This window comes from Rhinopithecus bieti, unplaced genomic scaffold, assembly GCF_001698545.2.
Source record: "Rhinopithecus bieti isolate Rb0 unplaced genomic scaffold, ASM169854v2 scaffold_7884, whole genome shotgun sequence".
Lineage (NCBI taxonomy): Eukaryota > Metazoa > Chordata > Mammalia > Primates > Cercopithecidae > Rhinopithecus > Rhinopithecus bieti.
This window is the reverse complement of record NW_016806331.1, coordinates 3,553,878-3,576,684: the sequence shown is the minus strand read 5'-3', so window position 1 is coordinate 3,576,684 and position 22,807 is coordinate 3,553,878. Positions and strand designations below refer to the sequence as shown.

Here is a 22,807-nt window from a genome sequence, read left to right as displayed (position 1 = left end):
CAAATTAGAATTATAAATTAATTGAATCAAATTGTTTTCTACACAAATATATTATTTTGTATTGATTGAGTTTGTGTGCACGTGTGCATGTGTGTCTCTATGTATGAGAAAAGGAAAAATAACACAAAGTTTAATGTATTTGCAATGACTAAACATAAATGTTGTTTTGACCTTTTAGAAAATAAAGTAAAAGGGTAAAATGGTCAGTTACTAAGTTTTCAATATCAGAAAGATGAAAGCACATTAAAATATTAAAAATGATTAATTCAAAATATTAACATCAAAATGAAAATTAAAAATTAAAAAGTCATAAATATCTACTAAGGTTGTTTTAAGTAAAATAAAAGAGTAAGGGTACTTCATTTTGAGAAAAATGAGAAAAAAAGTATTTACAAACAGTTAATATTACTGACCTGACTTATTTTTCTTTGTTCTTGTATAGCTTTTTGAATTTCCTGAGATACTTTTTCTTGATCTTTTGCATGTTCTGTCTTCCATAATTCCCTTTCTTCAGCATGGGCTTTTTCCAAATTTTTTCTTTCTTCTTCTATGGCTTTTAAAACTGCATCCTTCATTGCTTCTTTTTCAAGCTTCAAAATAAATAAAGACCAGAACAAATCTGAAAGATTGACTGCATAATGATTTCTTGAGTAAGACAGACTTGGTTAACCTAAAAGATAAAAAAAACTTTGATCCTATAGTGTTTAGTTGTCACATTGCTATTTTTATGCATAGCAAATAACTGCTATAAAATAAAATCTATTATTCTTTTTTATACAAATATTCCTACTTAATTCCCATGGCATTTCTAATCTTCAAAGAAATCAGGTCTTAGGGTGAAGTAGCAGGTTTCAAACTATATAGTCTAAGGATCTCTTTACAATCTTAAAATTATTGAGGATATCAAAGAGATTTTGTTTATGCTGATCACATGTATTAATACATACCGTATTAGAAATTCAAGCAAAAATAAAATTCATTTAAAATTAATATCATTAACTGCATTGATATTAATATATTTTATGAAAATAACTGCTTTCCAAAATTAAAAAAGGAAAATTCCACTGTATGTGTCTTTAAACCTCTTTAATATCTGACTTAATACAAGACAGCTAAATTAATTCCTTTTTCTCCCTTCTGTGTGAAATCTGTAATGGTGTTTTTTAGTTGAAGTATATAAAGAAAACCCAGTCTCACACAGATAGATAGTGGGAAAAACTGAGTATTTAGTAGCCAGTTTAGAAAATTGTAGATATTCTTGATGATTTCACATCAGAACTTGACAAGGACTAGTTCTTAAAGGTTAGGTGGCATAATGAAAATAAAATTATGTCAAATGAAAATTTCATGTTATTATATTACAGTCCTTTCTTGTACTCTGAATGAATCATTTATCGATACATAATTTTAACATTTTATGGGAAAATATTGATTTATTGAGTTACATGTCTTCTCCAGATGCTGACACATTTCTTTGTACCAAAATTTTAAAATCACATTTGTTAATGTTACCATAAATCTCATTCAGGAACATACATATTGGAAAACAGATACAAATTTTCTAAAATTCGACTTTTTGCTTTAAATCACCTCAAACTCTATTCCAAAGAAAGAGTGCTACTTTCCATTTTGTTCTTAAATCCATACTCTAGCAGTATACAACTTGGCCACCTTCTACATTATTCACATCAAACATATATGTTGACTCCATCTTCTCCATATTTCCAGAATTTGCCTATTTCTTTTCTTTCCAAACTACTACTACTGGTCTGTTTCTACTACTCACTATCTCGTAGCCAGACTTTTGATGCATTCTATGAATTCTTTCCCTGCCTCTAGCTTTTGTTGCCTCTAATTTCCCAAAAGTTAATGTCAATTACCATTACATCACAAACATGTTTTTAAAATATCAGTATGTCTCCCTTACCTTGTGGAATAAAATTCAAACTCTGTTCAGAATGCTAGCCATCCTTTCAGGCTGAATTCAAAAGTAATTTATTGTTTAAAAACTTCTAAGACATAGACATATGATGTACATACTCATAATAATTTAATGCATTCCTCCTTGCCCTCTTGGTATATAAATAATATTTTTCTTATCTGATTATAAATTATTTAAGAAAAAGACAAAATCATAGTCACCCTTAAATTTAACCCTGGCATAGTGATATATAGATATGAGACATTCAATATTTGTTTGCTAAATTTAATTTTAAATCTAAAACTCAAAAGTAAGTGTTAAAAGTGTATTTGTTGGTGTGTGTATATCTTATATCTATGAATACATGATTTAGATGAGTTATTTTAAACTTGGCTTTAAAAATTACTTACCTTGCTGGGCGCGGTGGCTCAAGCCTGTAATCCCAGCACTTTGGGAGGCCGAGACGGGCGGATCACGAGGTCAGGAGATCGAGACCATCCTGGCTAACCCGGTGAAACCCCATCTCTACTAAAAAATACAAAAAACTAGCCAGGCGAGGTGGCGGACGCCTGTAGTCCCAGCTACTCGGGAGGCTGAGGTGGGAGAATGGCATAAACCTGGGAGGCGGAGCTTGCAGTGAGCTGAGATCCGGCCACTGCACTCCAGCCTGGGCAACAGAGCGAGACTCCGTCTCAAAAAAAAAAAAAAAAAAAATTACTTACCTTGATACACAGAGGCACACACAATCTCTAATTAGATCCAACAAATCGCAGGTGGATATTAGTGTCCCAACATATATGTTCTTTATAACAAGTAACTAATAACCTATATTGTAAAGCATTTCAACGCTACCATTATATTGTGTGATGTGAATTTAATAAGAATATAAGTAGTCATATCTTAAGTTTAAAAGTAAATAAAAAATAAAAATGTTGATTTTTATGGAATGAAATATTATATAAAAGATTCAGCATATTATTAATATATTCAGTTTTTTTATTTCCACTTACAAGCAACCCACTATTACAAATGGAAATACCTTTGCAGCGGATAGTAATGCCTCTTTATTTCTTTGCCTTTCTTCCTCCAAACATTTCTCCAATATTTCCTGTCAAATGATAAGACAGTTGGAAAGACATTAAATGTATTATTTGAGGTAACAGAACACATTCTTTCTATACTCTGAGCACAGTGAAAGTATTACCTTCTGTTCTTGAGATTGCTGAATCAAAGCTTCCTTTATTTTTTCTTTTAACAGTTCCTTCTCTGTATCTAGCATTTCAAGGAGCCTCTGATGCTACAAGAAATGATAAGCAAATTATATTATGGCTCTGAGACAGATGATCTATCAACAAGGAGAGCAGCTGGTAGAATTCATTTGTCCAGAAATATTGAAGTAGTTACAAAAGGAAAAAATGAGAAGTTCCCTAAAATGAAGGCTGAGGAGAAAAAAATCACTAAAATCACCTTTCTATAATCAGCCAAGATACATTTCCTAGCCCTAAGTTCAACAGAGTATATGACAAGAAATCTAACTTAAGAACAACTAGTCAAAATTGAAAAATTATTCAGAAAATGATGTCTTTTCCAAAATTAAGTTTAGAAAAATTACTCACTAAAGTGATTATTATTAACTTGCAGCAACAGAAGCAATGAAACCATTAGATGATAACTGAGAAACATAAAATATCTGCTTGATGAACAACTATCATCATAGATTATTTGCGTTCCTAGTAAGGCATTGTTAAAAAAAATTGAAAGATTTATTAATTGTTGTCACCTCAAGATTTTACCACAGATTCAAAAACTAAATCTATGAAATGAGTCCAAGAAATATTATGTAACAGGTAATATAAATGTGTATAAAGTTAATGTATCTATTTTCATTTTGATGTGCTACAGAAAAAGCTCACATACCTATCAACCAGTTATCATGGACCAAGCACTTGATGTTTGAATAGAGTTTTCTGAGAATATTCAACTTTTGCAGCCTTAGTATCTCCAATAGCCATGAGCCAAATACTGTTCCAGAACAGTTCACTGATGTGCAAACAAAACTAAAAAATATGTATTGCTACTCATATATTTTTCATTAAGTTATTAAAGGCAAGTAAGATATTTTCTCAGATTTGGAATGCTATTTATATCCAAGCCTCCTTTAAATATGAACTCATCTGACATCCAATATTTTAAAATAGATTTATGTCTTTTAAAGTTGTTCTTATTTAAAACATTTTTAGGGAGAGAGTCTATATTGAGAGTAAGTGACCAAGTAGTCCATGTCTACTTAAGATAGTCTATTATTCTTGTTTTTAATTATGCTACTTTTCATCTGTTTTTCAAGAGAATAAGTAAAATCACATGAAAGATGTGTTTTTTTCCTTAACAACAAATCCAAACTGTGATATAAATCATTACATGACTCAGAAATTATGAGTACTATATGAAATTATGTAAGGCAGCTAATTAACAAATGAGTAGACTTACCACATAATTAATGTATAAGTATTAATAACATACTTTAATTTTGTATTCTACATAAATCTAGATGCACAGAGAATTTCATAGGATCAGAAACAATACCTAATCCTATTTGAAATATACATATGAGAAAATATGCAAAGATATATACCAGGCAAATAATTATACTTAAAAATGATAAAAAAATTATGAGACTGAAAATATTCAATTTAGACTTGGGACGAGGTAAACATAACACAAATAAAACAAAAATGTTTAGAATTAAAATATATAATAAATTTTTTGGAGTTATTAATAATTAGAACACAAATATTGCTTAAAAAGAACTGGTAATGTTAGCAAAGTGAAACTAATATAAATCACTAAGTGATTTGTTATAAGTGGGCTAAATTCCCTAACTGGTCCAATAAAAACTAAATTTGAAGAGGGTACATTAGCTAAAATGACAATGTAATGTTTATAAAATTCATTCCTGAATGTCATTTCTTAATTCTGACAGTATCCTACAATAGAAGAGAATTTTTGAACTTGTTTAAGAATAAACCTGAAATTACTGTTTGAAAGAAGCATCCTACATAAAATATAACCTAAGTAAAATCACAGATTCACTTGAGAAAATACAACTGGGTTACTGGCTTTTCTCAAACTTACAGATAATAACAGCACTTTTGAGGTTCCAGGCACTGTTGAAAGTGCTTTACATGTAGTAGTACCACATTAAACTCTCACAACAAACTGCTGTATTCGTCCACATTCTTCTCATTTTCAGATGAGTCAGCTGAGACTTAGAGAGCCTAGGTAAGTTACTAGGTCTTTAATTATTTCAACAATAATCATACCCTATATAATCATTATCAGTAGTAGTAATTATCTAATACTAAAAGCAGCCCAGTACATTATACCTCATTATTATAGTAAATAAAAGCTACATAATGTAATCAGTATGTCAAGTAAGACCTCATTTTGATTTTGCTGTAATAGAATAAGACTAATCTATGCTTCCAATTTGGTCATTTCAGACTACTATTACTATTAAAATAAGATGATTTCCTGAACAAATTGCAATTGGTATTGAGACAGATGATTCAGAAAGATACTTAATGGCAAGGGGAAAATTTCTCCTTTCTTTCTTTTCTTTTTTCTTTTTCTTCCCCTCCCTTCTTCTTTCCCTCCCTCCCTCCCTCCCTCCCTCCTCTATGTTGACCAGGCTGGAATTGAACTCCTGGATTCACGTGATCTTGCCACCTCAGCTTCCCACAAAAGTGCTGGGATTACAGGCATGAGCCACTGTGCCCAGCCAAAATTTAGATCTTAAAATTAAACACAGATAATTTGTAAAGCAAACAAATAATTCACAAGAGGCTACTCAAAATCCATATGCTTCAATAAAATATATTTTGATTTTTGTAAAACTGATATATGTTAATTATAAAAAATATAAAGAAATGAAAATTTCCCAGTGTCTCATTACCCAAAGAAAATCACTGATAGCATTTAGGCAAACATCCTTCTGGAGAGCTGTTTATTAAATTTTTATATAATGAATTTATATATAAATATTATTCTGTAACCTTTTGTAACTCTATGGTATAGCATTATTCGTTTTGTTTTGTTAAATTTAATATATATTTTGCCATTCTCCTTTTTATAGACTTTTATGTTGTTTCCAATTTTCACTTTAAAAAATGTTTATTTTGTGCATGCATCTTTGTGAAACTTTACAATTATAGCCTTACGAGAAACTCCTAGAAACCATATTAACAGGCTGAAGATTGAGCAAGTTTTATATTTTACTGCATACTCTCAAAAACTGTACTCTAGAAAAAATACCAAATTACACCTTTTCTAACAAAGGAGACACCTCTACAGAAAAGAATCATGGACTGCTAGAGCAACTAATCAATGAAATTGTTCCACCCTTGGAGAAAGGAATCCTTGCTCTTTTTGTCCAGAAATACTTTGTATTTACTACTGACCAATCACTGCTATTTATTTCATCATTCTCCCTTTCTGAAGTGGGCATTTTTGTTGCAGTTATTTGGTTCTTTTCTCTCTCTTACAAATCATAATTATAGTTTTCCTGAGTCTGTACAAGGTGGCTCACACATGTAAATCCAACACCTTGAGAGGCTAAGATGGACAGATCACTTGAGTCCAGGAGTTAGAGATCAGCCTGGGCAACAGGACAAAACCCTGGTCTCTACAAAAAATACAACAATTAGTTGGGCATAGTGGCATGAGCCTATAGTCCCAGCTACTTGGGAGGCTGAGGTGGGAGGATCACTTGAAGTAGGAGGACCTCTCACCTTCATAAAACTGTATTTATATTAAAACTACAAAAAACGATATAAATTTTTTTATAGTTTCTTGAAGGGGAGGGCTGTCCCTACTTCTGGACTGTCTCTGTTTCCTTGAAGTTTCTTTTCATTTGTTCCTTTGAGTCAGTAACTTTTTCATTTGAGATGTTTTTGTTTGGTAACAATTTTATGTTCATTCATATTAAAACCTCAAACACAAAAATGTTGAAAGGAAATTCTGTGTATGTGAGTAAGCTTCACAATAGCCACAAAAGGTATTGAACTAATTTTTCATGGTTGTGGAGATTCCCAAATGTTAGTTCTACGAACATTTTCTCTTGAGCCAGTCTTTTTGCTTAGAAAAAAATTCTCCAGTCTCCTAAGTGGTACTATGAGTCAAACTTTCAGCATTCTAGGATCAATGTGTTAAGAAGCATAGTGGAGACCTCACTGCTCAGTAATGGTCTTTGGTTTAATCTCCTTGTTTTTAGTCCCATGCCTTCTCTTGCTCTTTATGAGTTCAGAGATTATCTGCTTTGATTTCTCTTTTGTTCTGCTAGGGTGTACAATAAGTCCCCTACTTAAGTATGGTGTGTGTTAAGGATTAAATATTTTTTACTTCCCTCCCTCCCCCACAAATTTATATGCCGAAGCCCTAACCCGCAATGTGATAGCAGTTGGAGATAGGGTCTTTAGGAGGTAACTGGGGTTAGACAAAGTCCTGAGGATAGGGAAAAGCGCACTTGCACATTCTCTCTGTGTGTGCACACAGCAAGACTGTGGCTACCTATAAGCCAAAAGAAGAGGCCTACTCAGCAGAAACCTTGATCTTGGACTTTCTAGCCTCCAGAACTGTAAATATAAATTCCTGTTGTTTAAGCCAATCTATGGTGGGTGCTTTTTAACAGCAGCCTGAGCTGACTGAAACAGTGCACGAGACGACTTGGGAACACAACTGCTAAGTCATATGGACTTTCAACCATTCCTCTTGTTTTCAGAGCTACACGGCACCTAGTGTTTGTACCCATGGCTTTCGAGGGTTTTGCAGGACAAACCAGCTTCTTCATGGGTTTCACCTCAATAAACTAAGATTACAACTTGCTTTTCTCTGCTAAATCAGTTGACAATTGTACACCTGTTATCTCCTTTCATATTTATTTGTCCTAGTTAGTTTTTGCTTGTTGGCTTCGTTTCAGTCCCTTTATGTGTCATTTTAGTGATCTGGGGTATTTTGTGGGGGAGGGGGACTAAGAGGTAGGACAGATTACTGTTTTAATTCACTAAATCCAGCTCTGAACCCTTGGCAAATTATCTAACCATCCCAAATAATTCTAATACCCACCATTAAACAGTCAAATGTCAACTAAATTATCACTCGATATTAGTTCCTAAAACTGTACATGCCAATAATAAATGTAAGTGTTAGATAGCATTCCTTTGAAAATAGATTTAAACAAACTGATATATAACTAAGACTAACATTTTAAATTTCTTTACGATGACACTAGGTCAAAACATCAGAAGGAGAAAAGGTATAGGTTAGCTAATATAGAAGTGAGAAAAAAAAAGAAAAGGTGGTGGGGCAGGATACTGTCTGCTGAAATGTTTCTATTGTTTTTAATAAATTCCTAATCTTTCTATCCTCCCATGATTGAGCAGAAGGAACTGCTTTTTTGGGAAAAAAAAATCTTTAAGAAAAACTTTTATTTTAGGTTCAGGACTACACATGAAAGTTTGTTACACAGTTGAACTTGTGTCACGTGGGTTTGTTGTACAGATTATTTCATCACCAAAGTATGAAGCCCAGTACCCGAGAGTTATCTTTATTGCTCCTCTCCCTCCTCCTACCCTCCACCCTCAAAGTAGACCCCAGTGTCTGTTGTTCCCTTCTTTGTATTCATGAGTTCTTATATTTAGTTCTCACTTGTGAGAACATGAGGTATTTGGTATTCTATTCCTGCATTAGTTTGCTAAAGGTAATAGCCTCCAGCTCCATCCATGTTCCCACAACCACATGACCTTGTCTTTTTAATGGCTGCATAGTATTCCATCTTAAAATGGTAGAGGAAGTATCTCCACAGGACTTATATTGGTACTATTCTCCAAATGTCATCTCTCTTGGCTAGTTGGCTGCCCAAGTTTTATTTTGTGATTATTTTTCACAAATATTACATTCATACAATCTTACCCATCACAATTGAAATATGAATTGTTCAGAGGAAAATAAATTTCTAAATTATTGTTATCTATGCCCCAAGACAAATCTCAGCATTTAAAAATTGTGATAGAAAATTTTTGTAAATGAATGCCATTCTTCTCCACCTCAATAGGTTTCATAAGATATAATTTAATTTGTTGCTGATGGGCAGACTTCTACAACGAATAAATTCTTTAGCACAACAATTCCATCAGGGGCACATTAAATGAATTTACTGTGCTATCATTCAGTTTGTTAAATAACCCTAGAGAAATAGGGCTATGCTATTCCTAGAGGCCTATGACCAATGATGCTATCACCATTCCCCTAGACTGAAGGGCTTAGGGATATAGAAATCATATGGTCAAAAACCAGTAAACAGGTTCTGTAAACTATTGTTACCACAGTATAGAAATTTATAGTTTGTGTTTAGCAAGTTTTATAAACATTTATTAATTTTTATATCTATTGGACCTAATAATAAAACATCAGAGTTATACTTTATTTTCCATTTTGTTTTTCTAGTAATTTTATTCTGTTTTGTACAAGTATAAACCCCTGACAGAGTTTTAAAAAAATGCTCCTTTATCTCAGTTATCTTGAGAAACTGTCAAGAGTACATGCTAATAGTGTCACACACACATGTCTAAGTCTCAATGCCAATGGCTCTACTGCTAGTCTCATTTTTCTTTTTTTTCATCGTCATAGTAGTTTTTCTTTCTATTGGCATTAAGTACTATCAAACATTCTGTTGCCTGCCATCCATTTGTTGCTTCCATTAGACCTTACAGAAGTTTACCCTCTAGAGGCTCTCAGTGTATTTATGGAATAAAGCAAACACAGGCATTCATGCATACATGAATGAATTAAAGAATAAATAAAAATTTACAAACACTTTGCTCTACACAGCCTCTTTTATTTGCTTTTTCTCAGCCTGTTTTGTCTCTTGTTCTCTATATCCCTTGGCATTACTGCTATGTGGTCAGTTTTATTTTGTTTTAACTATTATTTTTACAATAAGTATGTTCTTTTCCTTTCTGCCTGATAAAGTTCCATAGTAATCAGCTGTTTTCACTGTTGCTCACTGCTTTTTTCAGATGTTTGAGGTTAACAGGAGTGTATCCTTGAGACTCGGACTCCTGTTTTCTTCTTGTTTGTATGTTCCTAACTCCTAGCATGAGGCCAGGTAAGTAATTAGCAAATGCTTATTGAATGAATAATCCAATCAATGAATAATAGGAGGGAATGCACCAACAGACCTGTACAAAAATAAACAAGTGGAGAAGGACAAACTAGATAATCTGAGCAAATGTCAGAATGATAGAATATTATGATGGAAAGGAAATTTACATTATCTAGTTCTACTACCAACAGAAAGTATAAGGGACATAGAATTTGAAGACCATGGTTCTGGTTTTAGGTCTGACATTTGTTAGCAGAATGAAGGACAAATCATTCATATACTTATTAATAAGTATGTACCGATTGCCTGCATTGTACCAGGTAGTCATAAGACTGGGGTAACAAGTAAAAAAGACAGGTGGAAAGTATCTACTCTCAGACATCCACATTCTAAAAGGTGAAAATCACCACAAACAAGTAATAAATACAGGAATAATGTAATTTCAGAAGTTATTATGACCTGTGAAGGGAATAAAAGGTTGATGAAATTAAAAAAGTAAGAGAAGAGGAAGGATTAGCTCCTTCAGATGAAGTGGTCATGTCATGTAACATCGCTTCAGTTTTTCTACAAAATGAAAGAAATGCCACCTCACAGGACTAACGTGATGACCATCTGAAATAATCTGTGTGAAAGTATTTTTTAAAAAGTGTTATAACTCTTTACAAATGTAAGAGTTTGTTAACAAAAACAATCTAAACAAGTGGTCTCCCAGAGTAAATATCCCCATATATATGCAGAAAATACCATTTCCTACTAGTTTGTTCCACTGTGCTAGAAAGTTATGTTATAATGAGCTAAAAACTTGTTTTCATACAAACTCAACTCGGTCTGCTTGAGTCACAAAAAACAGTCTAACTTCTTTTTAAAAATTAAAAAAAAAATCCTGCTTTTCCTCACATCTCCCAAAAGTTCTCCTCCAGATCAGACACTGACACTTGCATTAGTGATTCTTCATGTGACCTGGTTTCAATTCCCTTAAAACCATGCATGCTTTCCTCAAGATGTTTAACCATGTACTGTCTTCATGAGAGCAGCCATTAATAAAAATAATATATGCAGTGATGATTAGGGCAATATTAGCTATTATTACAACCCCTTAGTCTCAGAGTTTAATACAATCAGTTTAATTTTAATGTTTCTAACAGTCCAATGTTCATAGATGGTCTCATCACCAGTGACTTGAAAGCCCAGTCTCCTTTCATTCTATTAATTTGTTAATTCTATTAATTTAACAATTCTATTAATAATAGTTAAACAATTAACAATTTGTTAATTCTATTAATTTAACAAATTCTATTAATAATAGTTAAAACAAAATAAAAACTTGAAAGCCCAGTCTCCTTTCATTCTGTGGCCCCATCTTGTCCTATTAACATAAAGCCCTCCACATTCAGCTAGTGAATAAAAAGAGGATAGAGCAAATGGACTTTTAGCCACTTCTACAACATGAACTATCAATGTCCTCTTTTTAGATCAACCAGATCATAATTTGTATCACAAAGTGAGAAGATAACAAAGGGATGTGTCCATGCACCATCCAAGTGTAAATCCAAACTCTACAAATAACCATATATCAAGGCAAACCTAAGGCATAATTTTGTATATTTAGGGTTCAATAAAGTAGCAAGATAAGCCAGTGTTCGCCATTTGAATAACTGCACACATTCACTGAGAATCCATTTGGGGAATCAAACTCAACTTACCAAATGTGTATATGTATAACAGATTGCATACATGGTCCTAAAGATCTTGTCATAATCTAATGAAAGAAAAAGTAACGTGAAACATAAGATCACATTAAAAAGGAAAAAATACCTAGGTAAAGGTATAGGAAATAATTGTTTAATTTCTGACAAGGCATATCAGAAACAATTTGTATAGTTAAATGTGAGAAGGGCTCCAAGGTAAAAGTGGGATCTAACAGAAAAAAAGGAAAAGAGGGTTTTCTAGGCAGAAGGAACATGTTAGTTCCTATTCTAGGAGAAATAAAGGGTACTCCAGGAACACAAGCATGAATATGTGAAGGCTGTGGGAGGAGCTTAAACTAACAAAGGTAGGATGAGGTCAAATTGTCTGGATGTTTGCAAATTAAGAAATAGAACATTTTTTAATTCCTTGTATGATAATGATACTACCTGATGCAGAGTGGTGTGTGAAATGAAAAGAATAAAATTTCAAGGGGCAAAGAAAACTCATCAACCAGAAAAAAAACAATATGGGAAGTGGGACTAGAAAGGAAGAATAGAAATTTCACAACATAGAGTCACTAAGAGATAGCAATTAATCAGGCAGAGAAGACAGAAGAATGAGTAAAGATGAGTAAGATCTGCAGCTTGGGTACCTGGACAAATGGAGATGTCATAACTAGATAAAAGGAAGAGAAATAGGCTTGAGAACAACAGAGCAAATTGCTTGGTTTTGGAAATGTTGAATTAAAGATGCCAATGGAATATTAACTTTCAGTATGCTGTTCAGAAGTCTGTTGAAGTATTAGTTTAAAGTTTAGAAGAGAGGTCAAGGGCAGCAAATTATAGCTCTGACAAGAAAATGGAATATAACCTAGACTAAGAAATGTTGCTTAACTCTTTTATTTATTCATTTTTTAATCTAGGACTCCTTTTCTGGATTATCCTAATTAACCATTAAGGGAGAAGCATTAGAGATCTAGATCAAAACAGATAATTCATTAAACTAGAACTTGGAAGAAATAAATTAAAACCATCAGATTTCTACTTAAAAAAATTACAGAACATCGTATTTTCTTCTCCTTCCAACTTCAACAGATACAGGATACTAGAAACCTTTTAAGCTGTGAGCCGTCGTAACATACAATCTATATATGGACACATAAACAAGGTTACCTTATAAAAGCCTCCTGCATATATTCAGTACTATTTTATACAGGCCTTTCTTCTTATAGGAAACAGTTATAGAATTGATACCAAAATCTGAGACAAGTTAGGCACTTATTCCCTTCATTCATGAAAACAAACAAACAAATAAACAAACAAACACACTCTGACATTTAATCATAAAATACTTTAAAACCCTGTTCCCTTGTAAAATATTGTCAATTATTTCAAAATCGGTTTTTGTTTCTGATCTAAAATGAACATATACACTTTCTCATTGCTATCTACTGCAAATACAGAATACTCACTCAAGAGTTTATCATCCCAGCTCATACTCACTCCCTTTTTAATTTGGTATTCTAGATCCATGACCTCTGAGTGAACAAGAAAGATAAGCCAGGAAGTTGAAAGTATATTTTTGTTCTTGGTATGTGAAACTTTCAAACTTCACAAATCTTTTTCAGATCACTCTAAAAATCTAAAACAGCCTTATTACACAGTATGTGCCATTCACAGCAGCAAATTGGCCTTTTCAGAAAATTGCCCTTGTATTATGTTTTCAGAGCTATGTACAATGACACTGTGAGTTCAAATCTTCAAAGAATCCTTGGCAAACAAGGACTCAAAAACTCTGGTCTATCATATAGAGTCTAAACTCCTAATCATTTCATACACATAACAATGTGGTTCTAAGTAAAATATGCCATGAATTTTCATGAATGCCTGAAATAGCCTTTTCTCAACACTTCATTCTTAATACTCCTCAGTCTATCACCTAGAGAATGACAACACATCCTCTTGCATTCAATGTGTTCTCTGAATAAACAGGCACTAGTAATTCCTCTTTTGTTTGTGGTTGGTCTTTTCATACTTAAACATTTACTGCAGAATGCTTTAAACATATAGATAGTAAACAAAATAGAATAATGGAACTCTCTACACCTATCATTCACTTTCAACAATTATCAATATTCTGCCAATCTTTTATCATCTGTAATGCCACCCACTACCTACTTGATAATGATGATTTTAAAATTCTTTTTCTTTAGGTAAATTTTACATACATGAAAATACACAAATCTTAGCTATACAATTTTGAACAATCTTAGTTATGCACTTAGCTGTGTGACACATCTTTATGTGATGATATATAAATATATATATGAGATATATACATATATGCATACACAGTTTCATTGCTCTGCCAAAAAATCTGTAATACTCATCCATACAAGTTAGTTGTATGTATCTGTAGTTGATTCTTTTTTATTACTAAGCAGCAATTGTTGATACTTTCTCAACAATGTCTTTCAAGTAGCAGAAGTTTTAAAGTTTTCAATCAGATAAACCCTAATTTATCTATTTTTCTTTTTTGGCTATTGCTTTGTGTTTTCTACAAAATTATTGCCTACATCCAGGTCAAGAAGATCTTCTACTGTATTTTCTTCTAAGAGTTTTTACATATAGGACAATGATCAATCTAAAATTAAGAGCTGTGCAATCATTAACTCTACCTTTAGACTGGTATACTAATTGGTTTGTATACAAACTGGGTTAAAGGCACAGGACACATGCAGGCTGTGTTCATTTCACAGCAGGGCTCTGTAATTAGGCAATAACTACTTATCATCATACCTAGTAAGGCAATATAGGAGAAAGAAAACAGGCCAAACAGCTTCACTACTATTCCTACTTATAATCAAAGTCACTAGTTAAAGAAAAGTTAATATTGCTTTGTTTTCACAGTAACATAGGTTACATGTGGTCATTTACCCTGGTTGCACTGGTTAACAAGATGGCCTTCCAGAATTTAAAAAAGCATTAGGAAAATTAACTGAAATCTGTATCAGTAGACCTCATCTAAAAATAGTGAAGAGTTTATTACACTTTGCTTATCTAAGATATTCCATTAATCACCTTTTTAAAAATTGAAAGTTTAGTAGACTTTTTTTTTTTTTTTAGCAATTGAAGAAATAAATGCAAACCATGGAGTTCCACTAATCACATTAGATACTTAATGCAAGGGTGTTAAAGGTTGAAAAGTTAACCTAAAATAAAGGCATTCAAAATAGTTGTTTTCCCCGCTTTGGAAAAAATTCTTCCAAGTGAAAATGTTTGATTCAGACTCAAATATAAATATAGAGGTTCTATGGTTTTACTTGTTTCTTGTAAAAAAAAATAAAAAAAAACAAAACAAAATAAAAAACCACTCATTTCCTGCAATGTGAGTCACAAAAGATACTGTAAACAGATTTAATCACAATCACACGTGGCAGTTTTTTGTACATTAAATTTTAGACTAAGCAATCATGGTGGCTCATGTTCAGGTATAAAATTCCACTGATCATACATTCACAAATTTCACATTATTTTGTGTATTGTTTGTATGTGGGGGGGTTAGTATATCTTCTGTAACAGAAACTCATGAGCATCTTATTTTACCTTCCATAAACTTAAACACTGAATAAGACCAAGGGATCTGGTAAGATTATCTTAAACACACATATTCATAAATATGCCTCCACTTAACATGACTTAAAAGACACTAAATAAATTTAAGAAACTTCTTAAAATGATTCACGAACATTTCACCCATTTATGGGCCAACAAATTAAATGTTACTTGGAAAGAAAACCTAGCATAGATAAACTGTGAGATTAAATCTACTTACAGAAGTTACTACAAACCCAAAATAATAGCAATAAGCTTCTTTCTATGAATAAAACATAAAACTGCAATATAATAGCAGATTTACTTCAACCAAACAGCCATATTACTAACAGGTATTAGAAACAAATTAGCAAATAAGTTGTTCTTCCTATTTAAGTAGGACTTTGACTTAAGGAAGTAATTAGGAATGACACAAAAATTGGGAGATGTATCAGCATTAAAAAGGCGGGCCTGGTTTATATTTTCATAATGATGTCTCTATATTTGGACAGTGTATGTTTTATTAAATGCCAAAGATTGTGACAATCCTGAATTTAAGCGGAGGATTATTTCTGTTTCAACCATTTTCAAGTGAAATAGCTTTTGAAAATGTTTCCCAACTCTATTATTCCCTATGAGTGCCTATGAACAACACAGTACAGATGCTCCTCAACTTAAGATGGGGTTATGCCATTATAAATCCATTCTATGTCAAAAATATCATAAATTGAAAATGCATCCTACGTTGAAACTATTTTAAGTTGTAAGTCTCTCAACTCATGATGGGGTTATGGTTTCTACTGAATGCATACAGCTTTCTCACATCAGAAAGTTGAAAAATACTAAGTCAAACCATCATTAAGTAAGGGAGCATCCATAAACTTATTTCAACCTAACAGTTGCCTACAAATGGGCATTTGAAATAAATAATGCATGTATATAAGATAATTATTTTAGCAAGTATCTTAGTCCATTTGTGCTGCTGTAACAAAATACCACAGAGTGGGTGATTTATACATAATAAAAATTTCTCTTAGTTTTGGAAGCTAGAAAGTCTAAGGTTCAGTATCTGGTGAGGACCTGTTCTCTGCTTCAAAGATGATCCTTGAATGCTATGTCCTGAGCAGACAAAGGCCATGTTCTCACATGGTGGAATGGTGGAAGAGCCAAACTTGCCCCTTAAGCCCTTTTGTAAGGTACTAGTCCCATTTATATAGTGGAGTCCTCATGACCTAATCAACTCTCAAAGGGCCCACCTCTTACTACTGGAGATATGGACATTACAAAGGAGCTGAAGTTTCAGTAGGAATTTTAGAAGGGACATGAACATCCATACCATAGCAGAAGAGAAAAGAAACAGATTAATGCACACTTGCAAAGTGTAGCATAATGTAACACAGTACTTTTCAGGAAACAATTTGATGCTTAAGTGTCATAAACATCCTTATGCTCTACAATTCCTATTCCTAAAAATTTATCATCAGAAAATACTACGTACTTAGTCTTCAATTTTTCATGCATGTCTATTTTATAAACTCCACTTTCATAAATTACACAGTAATGTGCCTAATATAGTTAGAATCAGACTTTTAAAAAAATCAGTTGACAAAGGAATACTTTATTGCAGAGTGAGAATCTCCCAGACATGAAATCAGTTTCAGGTGCATAGCTCTTATCATTTGTATTGTGTTTCTATGACAGAACATTGAATTTCACCCAAATTATTTTGTTATAAAAAAAGGAAAATGAAAAGTCTTGAAACAAGTGATAAGAGGCACAGAGTTCATAAGCTGAATGCAAGTGTGATAAAATGAAAAACATTAAACGTTTTAAAACAAATGAATTGTCAGCCTTAGCTAGATATTTATTGGACACAGGACAGTCTACATGAGTTCTATTCAAAGACCAGAACATAATATTGAAATAACATAATTGAAGAATCTAGCTGTAAAGGTAAAGTAGAATTATCAATGTCAAAATTTTTAGCTCTCATGGAAATAAAACTCTTATATCATGAAAGTTTATTAATCAGCCTTATATCTTTGACAATGGATTATTTGTAAAAGCAGGGCACTTCATGTAATACAAAGGAATAAAAACAATATGCATGAAGATATATATGGCAACATTCCTTAGAAAGTGCAAAACCCAAAACATTTTAAATGTACAACAAGGAGTATGGTATAATTAAATAAAAACTATGCCTCAAGCTAGATATATGTTTATAAAATGTTATTTGAAGAAAAGATATGCCATTATTGAAACCATTATCATCACTGTAACTATGTAAAATAACGTACACGTGAATAAATATTGAAAAGGCCCATAAAACAGGACACTTTACTGAGAAATCATGGATGGAATTTTATTCTTTTTAAATTAAATATTGTTTTAACAACAATCTAAAACAAGAAGTACAGAACAACTTTGTAGAAAATGGCATTGCAAGTATTAGGAGTGACCTACAAGGAAAAGAGAATTTCATGGATCAAAGAAGATTAATAGCAGCTGCACAATTTTAATATAAAATCTTTAATAAGGTGATGGACACTTTAAACCATAAGATTAGAGGAGAGTATACATGAATTCCTAAAAGTATGCATTGCCATGTTTTTCTACAGAACATGTTAGATTTCTATGCTGAGATACATAGTATGATATAATAATAATAATACATAAAAAAATCTGAAATTGTGTACCTTGCAAAATTATCCCTGAAAGTGAAGGATAAATACAGACTTTATCAGATAAAATGAGATAATCTGTTGCTAGAAAATCTGTTCAACCAGACATGTTAAAAGAGTTCTTCAGAGACAAGGAAAATGATGTAAGTTAGATCCACATGAAACGGCACTGGAGAAGTATCAAGTGCAGGTAAAATTTTAAAAGTTTTATTTTTCTTATTCTTAATTTATCTAGTGGTTTGTTTAAAATAATAGCAACAGGCCGGGCGCGGTGGCTCAAGCTTGTAATCCCAGCACTTTGGGAGGCCGAGGCGGGCGGATCACGAGGTCAGGAGATTGAGACCATTCTGGCTAATACGGTGAAACCCCGTCTCTACAAAAAACTAGCCAGGAGAGGTGGCGGGCGCCTGTAGTCCCAGCTACTCCGGAGGCTGAGGCAGGAGAATGGCGTGAACCCGGGAGGCGGAGCTTGCAGTGAGCTGAGATCTGGCCACTGCACTCCAGCCTGGGCGGCAGAGCGAGACTCCGTCTCAAAAAAAAAAAAAATAATAATAATAATAATAGCAACAATATTATTTGATATGTACACTTATACATATATTAATATCTGCTGAGTATAAGTAAAATGAATGACAACAAAGATACAAGGGACAGAATGGAAGAATTTTAATTATTATGTTATTATAAGATATTAACACTATCTGTGAAGTGGCATAGTATCCTCTGAAAGTTAAATTGGATTAGTTGTAATTGTACAGTACAAACTTTAAAGTAACCATAAAAAGAAATTAAAAAAGAGAAAGATTTGATAAGTTTGATGAAAAAGAAAAAAATGGAATCATATAAAATGGTCAGATAAAACCACCACAAAAGGCAGAAAAGTGTGGAAGACAAAATTAGGAAAAAAAGGGTAACAAACAGAAAACAAGAATAGCTATGGTAGACACTACTCTAAATAGATCAATAATCACTTTAAACAGTAATGGTCTAAATACAATAATTAAAAGACAGAGATTGTCGGAGTGGAGCAAAAAAGGCTGAACTATATGTTGTCCAAAATAAAAAATTTCATGTAAAGATGTGTTGATTAAAATTAAGAGTTGGAGAAAGATATACTATGCTAACACTAAAAGAAAGACATACTAGTTATATTTCAGACACAGCAAACCTCAGAGCAAAATAAATTATCAGGAATAAAAAGGAACATTACATAATGATAAAGGGGTCAATTTCCCCAAAAAGACGTAACAATTTGGATGCAAACTCACCTACAACCAAAGAATCAATATGGGAGAAAAAGTTGACAGAATTGCAAGGAGAAAAGATGAGTCCACTATTTTAGTTGGAAACTTCAATACACCTCTATCAGAAATGAACAGATCCAGATGGCAAAAAATTGTAAGGACCTCAGCTGAACTCAACAAAACTGTCATCAACTGCATATACTGGGTATCTGTAGACTTCATCCAGTAACAGCAAAATAAACATTCTTCTCAAACTCACATGGAACATTCACTAGCATAGACCACATTCTAGGCCATAAAACAAACCTTCAAAAATTTAAAAGAATAGAAATCATAGAATATTCACTCTCCCATCATAACGGAATTCAAGTAGAAATTAGATAGTTATAGATGTAGGATACCTGAAAAATCCCAAAATACCTGGATAACAACACACTTCTAAATAACTTATGAGATATATATATATCTCAAGAGAAATTTAAAAACACTCTGAACTAAAAGAAAAAAAACACAATGTATCAAAATTTGTGAGAGGTACTAAAAGCAGTGCTCCGAATATATTTCTAGCATTAGAAAAATACTAAATCAATAATCTTAGCTTTCATTTTAGGAAAAAAAGAGGAGCAAATTAAAGCAAGCAAAAGAAAATAAATACAAATAAGAGCAGAAATTAACGAAACTGAACACAGAAAATAGAGAAAAAAAAATCAACAAAACCAAAAGCTGGTTATTTGGTTTTTATTTGATCAATAAAAATCAGTAAGTCTCTAGCCAGGCTAACCAAGGAAAAGAGAGAGGGCACAAATTGCTAATGTTGGAAATAAAAGAGAGGATATCATTGCATATCCCTGGGAAATTAAAAGGAAAATAAAACAATACTATGAACAAATCTATGTCTACAAGTTTTTTAACCGAAACAAAATGGACCAATTCTTTAAAATACACAAATCTGCCAAAATTCACAAAGAAGAAATAGACAATATGGACAGGCCTACACTTATTAAAGAAATTAATTAAAAAATTAACAACCTTCCAAAACATAAAGCACCAACTTCAGATGGGTTTGGTGAATTCTATCAAATATTTAAGGAAAAATTATACTAATTCAATATAATTTTGTCCAGAAGACAGAAGCAGAGGGAATACTTTCAAACTTATTCTAACAGACCAGCATTACCCGCCCCCACCAAAAAAAAAAAAAAAAACAGACCAAGGCATAATAAGAAAGCTGCAGAGCAGTATGAACATAAATACAAAAATTCTTCAAAAATTAGCAAATTAACTGGATTGGCAATGAAATCCAACAATGTATAAAGAGAATAATATATCACAATCAATTGGGTATTTCCCTAGGTATTCAAGGATAGCTCAACATTCGAAAATTAGTTAATGTAATCAATCACATGGACAGCTAAAGAAGAAAAAAAAACAATAGGATCATATCAATAGACGCAGACAAAGCATTTAACAAAATCAGTATTTTTTTTTTTAAACCCTCAAACTATAAAATAAGAGATATGTCCTCAATTTAATAAAGAACATCTACAAAAAGTCTACAGCTAACATACTTAATGATGACTTGATGCTTTCCTGTTAAGATCAATAACAAAGGATGTTACATCTTGGGAAGAAAGAAGTAAAACCATCTTTTGTTCACAAGAGACATGACTGCCTATAAAAACATCCCAAATAATCAACGAAAAAACTCCTGGAATTAATACAGAATTATAGTAAGCTTGTAGAGTGCAAGGTTTATATAAAAGTCAATCTCTTTCCTTTACACTAGCAAAAGCAAGTGGAATTTGAAATTAAAAACACATTACTATTTACACTAGCCTCCAAAAAAGGAAATAGTAATTGCCAATCTAACAAAATATGCATAAGATTTATATGAGAAAATCTACAAAGCTCTGATGAAGGAAATCATTACTAAATTGAGACATATTCCATGATCATGAATCAGAAGAGTCAATATTGTCAAGATGTCAGGTCTTCTCATCTTGGTCTAGAGTTTCAATGAAATTTCAATTAACATTCTACCAAGATATTTTGTGGATAACAACAAACTGATTCTAAAGATTACAGGGAGAGACAAACACTCAGAATAGCCAAAACAATATTAAAAGAGAAGAACAAAGTTGGAGGACTGACATTACCTGGCTTCAGTACTTCGTATAAAGCTTTAGTAATCAAAACTATATTGTCACATGAATCAACAAATAGATAAATGGAACAGAACAGAGAGAAGGCCGACGGAGCAAGATGGCCAAATAGGAACAGCTCCAGTCTCCAGCTCCCAGCGCCAGAGACACAGAAGACAGGTGATTTCTGCATTTTCAACTGAGGTACTGCGTTTATCTCACTACGGAGTGCCCGACAATCGGTGCTGGTCAGCTGTTGCAGCCCGACCAGCGAGAGCTGAAGCAGGGCGAGGCATCCTCTCACCTGGGAAGTGCAAGGGGGAAGGGAATCCCTTTTCCTAGCCAGGGGAACTGAGACACACAACACCTAGAAAATCGGGTAACTCCACCCCAATACCGCGCTTTAAGCAAACGGGCACACCAGGAGATTATATCCCACACCTGGCTGGGAGGGTCCCATGCCCACAGAGCCTTCCTCATTGCTAGCACAGCAGTCTGCAATCTAACTGCAAGGTAGCAGTGAGGCTGGGGGAGGGGCGACTGCCATTGCTGAGGCTTAAGTAGGTAAACAAAGCCCTGGGAAGATCAAACTGGGTGGAACTCACAGCAGCTCAAGGAGGCCTGCCAGTCTCTGTAGACTCCACCTCTGGGGACAGGGCACAGCTAAACAACAATGACAACAACAACAAAAAGCAGCAGAAACCTCTGCAGACGCAAACGACTCTGTGACAGCATTGAAGAGAGCAGTAGATCTCCCAACACGGAGGTTGAGATCGGAGAAGGGACAGACTGCCTGCTCAAGTGGGTCCCTGACCCCTGAGTAGCCTAACTGGGAGACATCCTCCACTAGGGGCAGACCGACACCCCACACCTAACATGGTGGAGTACACCCCTGAGACGAAGCTTCCAAAACAAGAATCAGACAGGTACACTTGCTGTTCAGCAGTATTCTATCTTCTGCAGCCTCTGCTGCTGACACCCAGGCAAACAGGTTCTGAAGTGGACATCAAGCAATCTCCAACAGACCTACAGTTGAGGGTCCTGACTGTTAGAAGGAAAACTAACAAACAGGAAGGACACCCACACCAAAACCCCATCAGTACGTCACCATCATCAACGACCAGAGGCAGATAAAACCACAAAGATGGGGAAAAAGCAGGGCAGAAAAGCTGGAAATTCAAAAAATAAGAGCGCATCTCCCCCTCCAAAGGAACGCAGCTCATCGCCAGCAATGGATCAAAGCTGGATGGAGAATGACTTTGACGAGATGAGAGAAGAAGGCTTCAGACCATCAAACTTCTCAGAGCTAAAGGAGGAATTACGTACCCAGCGCAAAGAAACTAAAAATCTTGAAAAAAGAGTGGAAGAATTGATATA

At 33.5% G+C, this 22,807-nt stretch overlaps 1 protein-coding gene across 1 annotated transcript in view; it reads right to left on the bottom strand.

Annotated features, from left to right (window-relative positions):
• LOC108531943 (coiled-coil domain-containing protein 91) overlaps window positions 1–22,807 on the bottom strand; it is a 192,911-nt gene that overhangs the window by 94,159 nt on the left and 75,945 nt on the right. The window contains exons 3-5 of the mRNA XM_017875599.1: window positions 3,126–3,218; window positions 2,961–3,029; window positions 414–590 (exon numbers count right to left, since the gene is read on the bottom strand). Coding sequence (XP_017731088.1) covers window positions 414–590; window positions 2,961–3,029; window positions 3,126–3,218 — 339 coding nt within the window. The remainder of the gene's footprint in view (window positions 1–413; window positions 591–2,960; window positions 3,030–3,125; window positions 3,219–22,807) is intronic.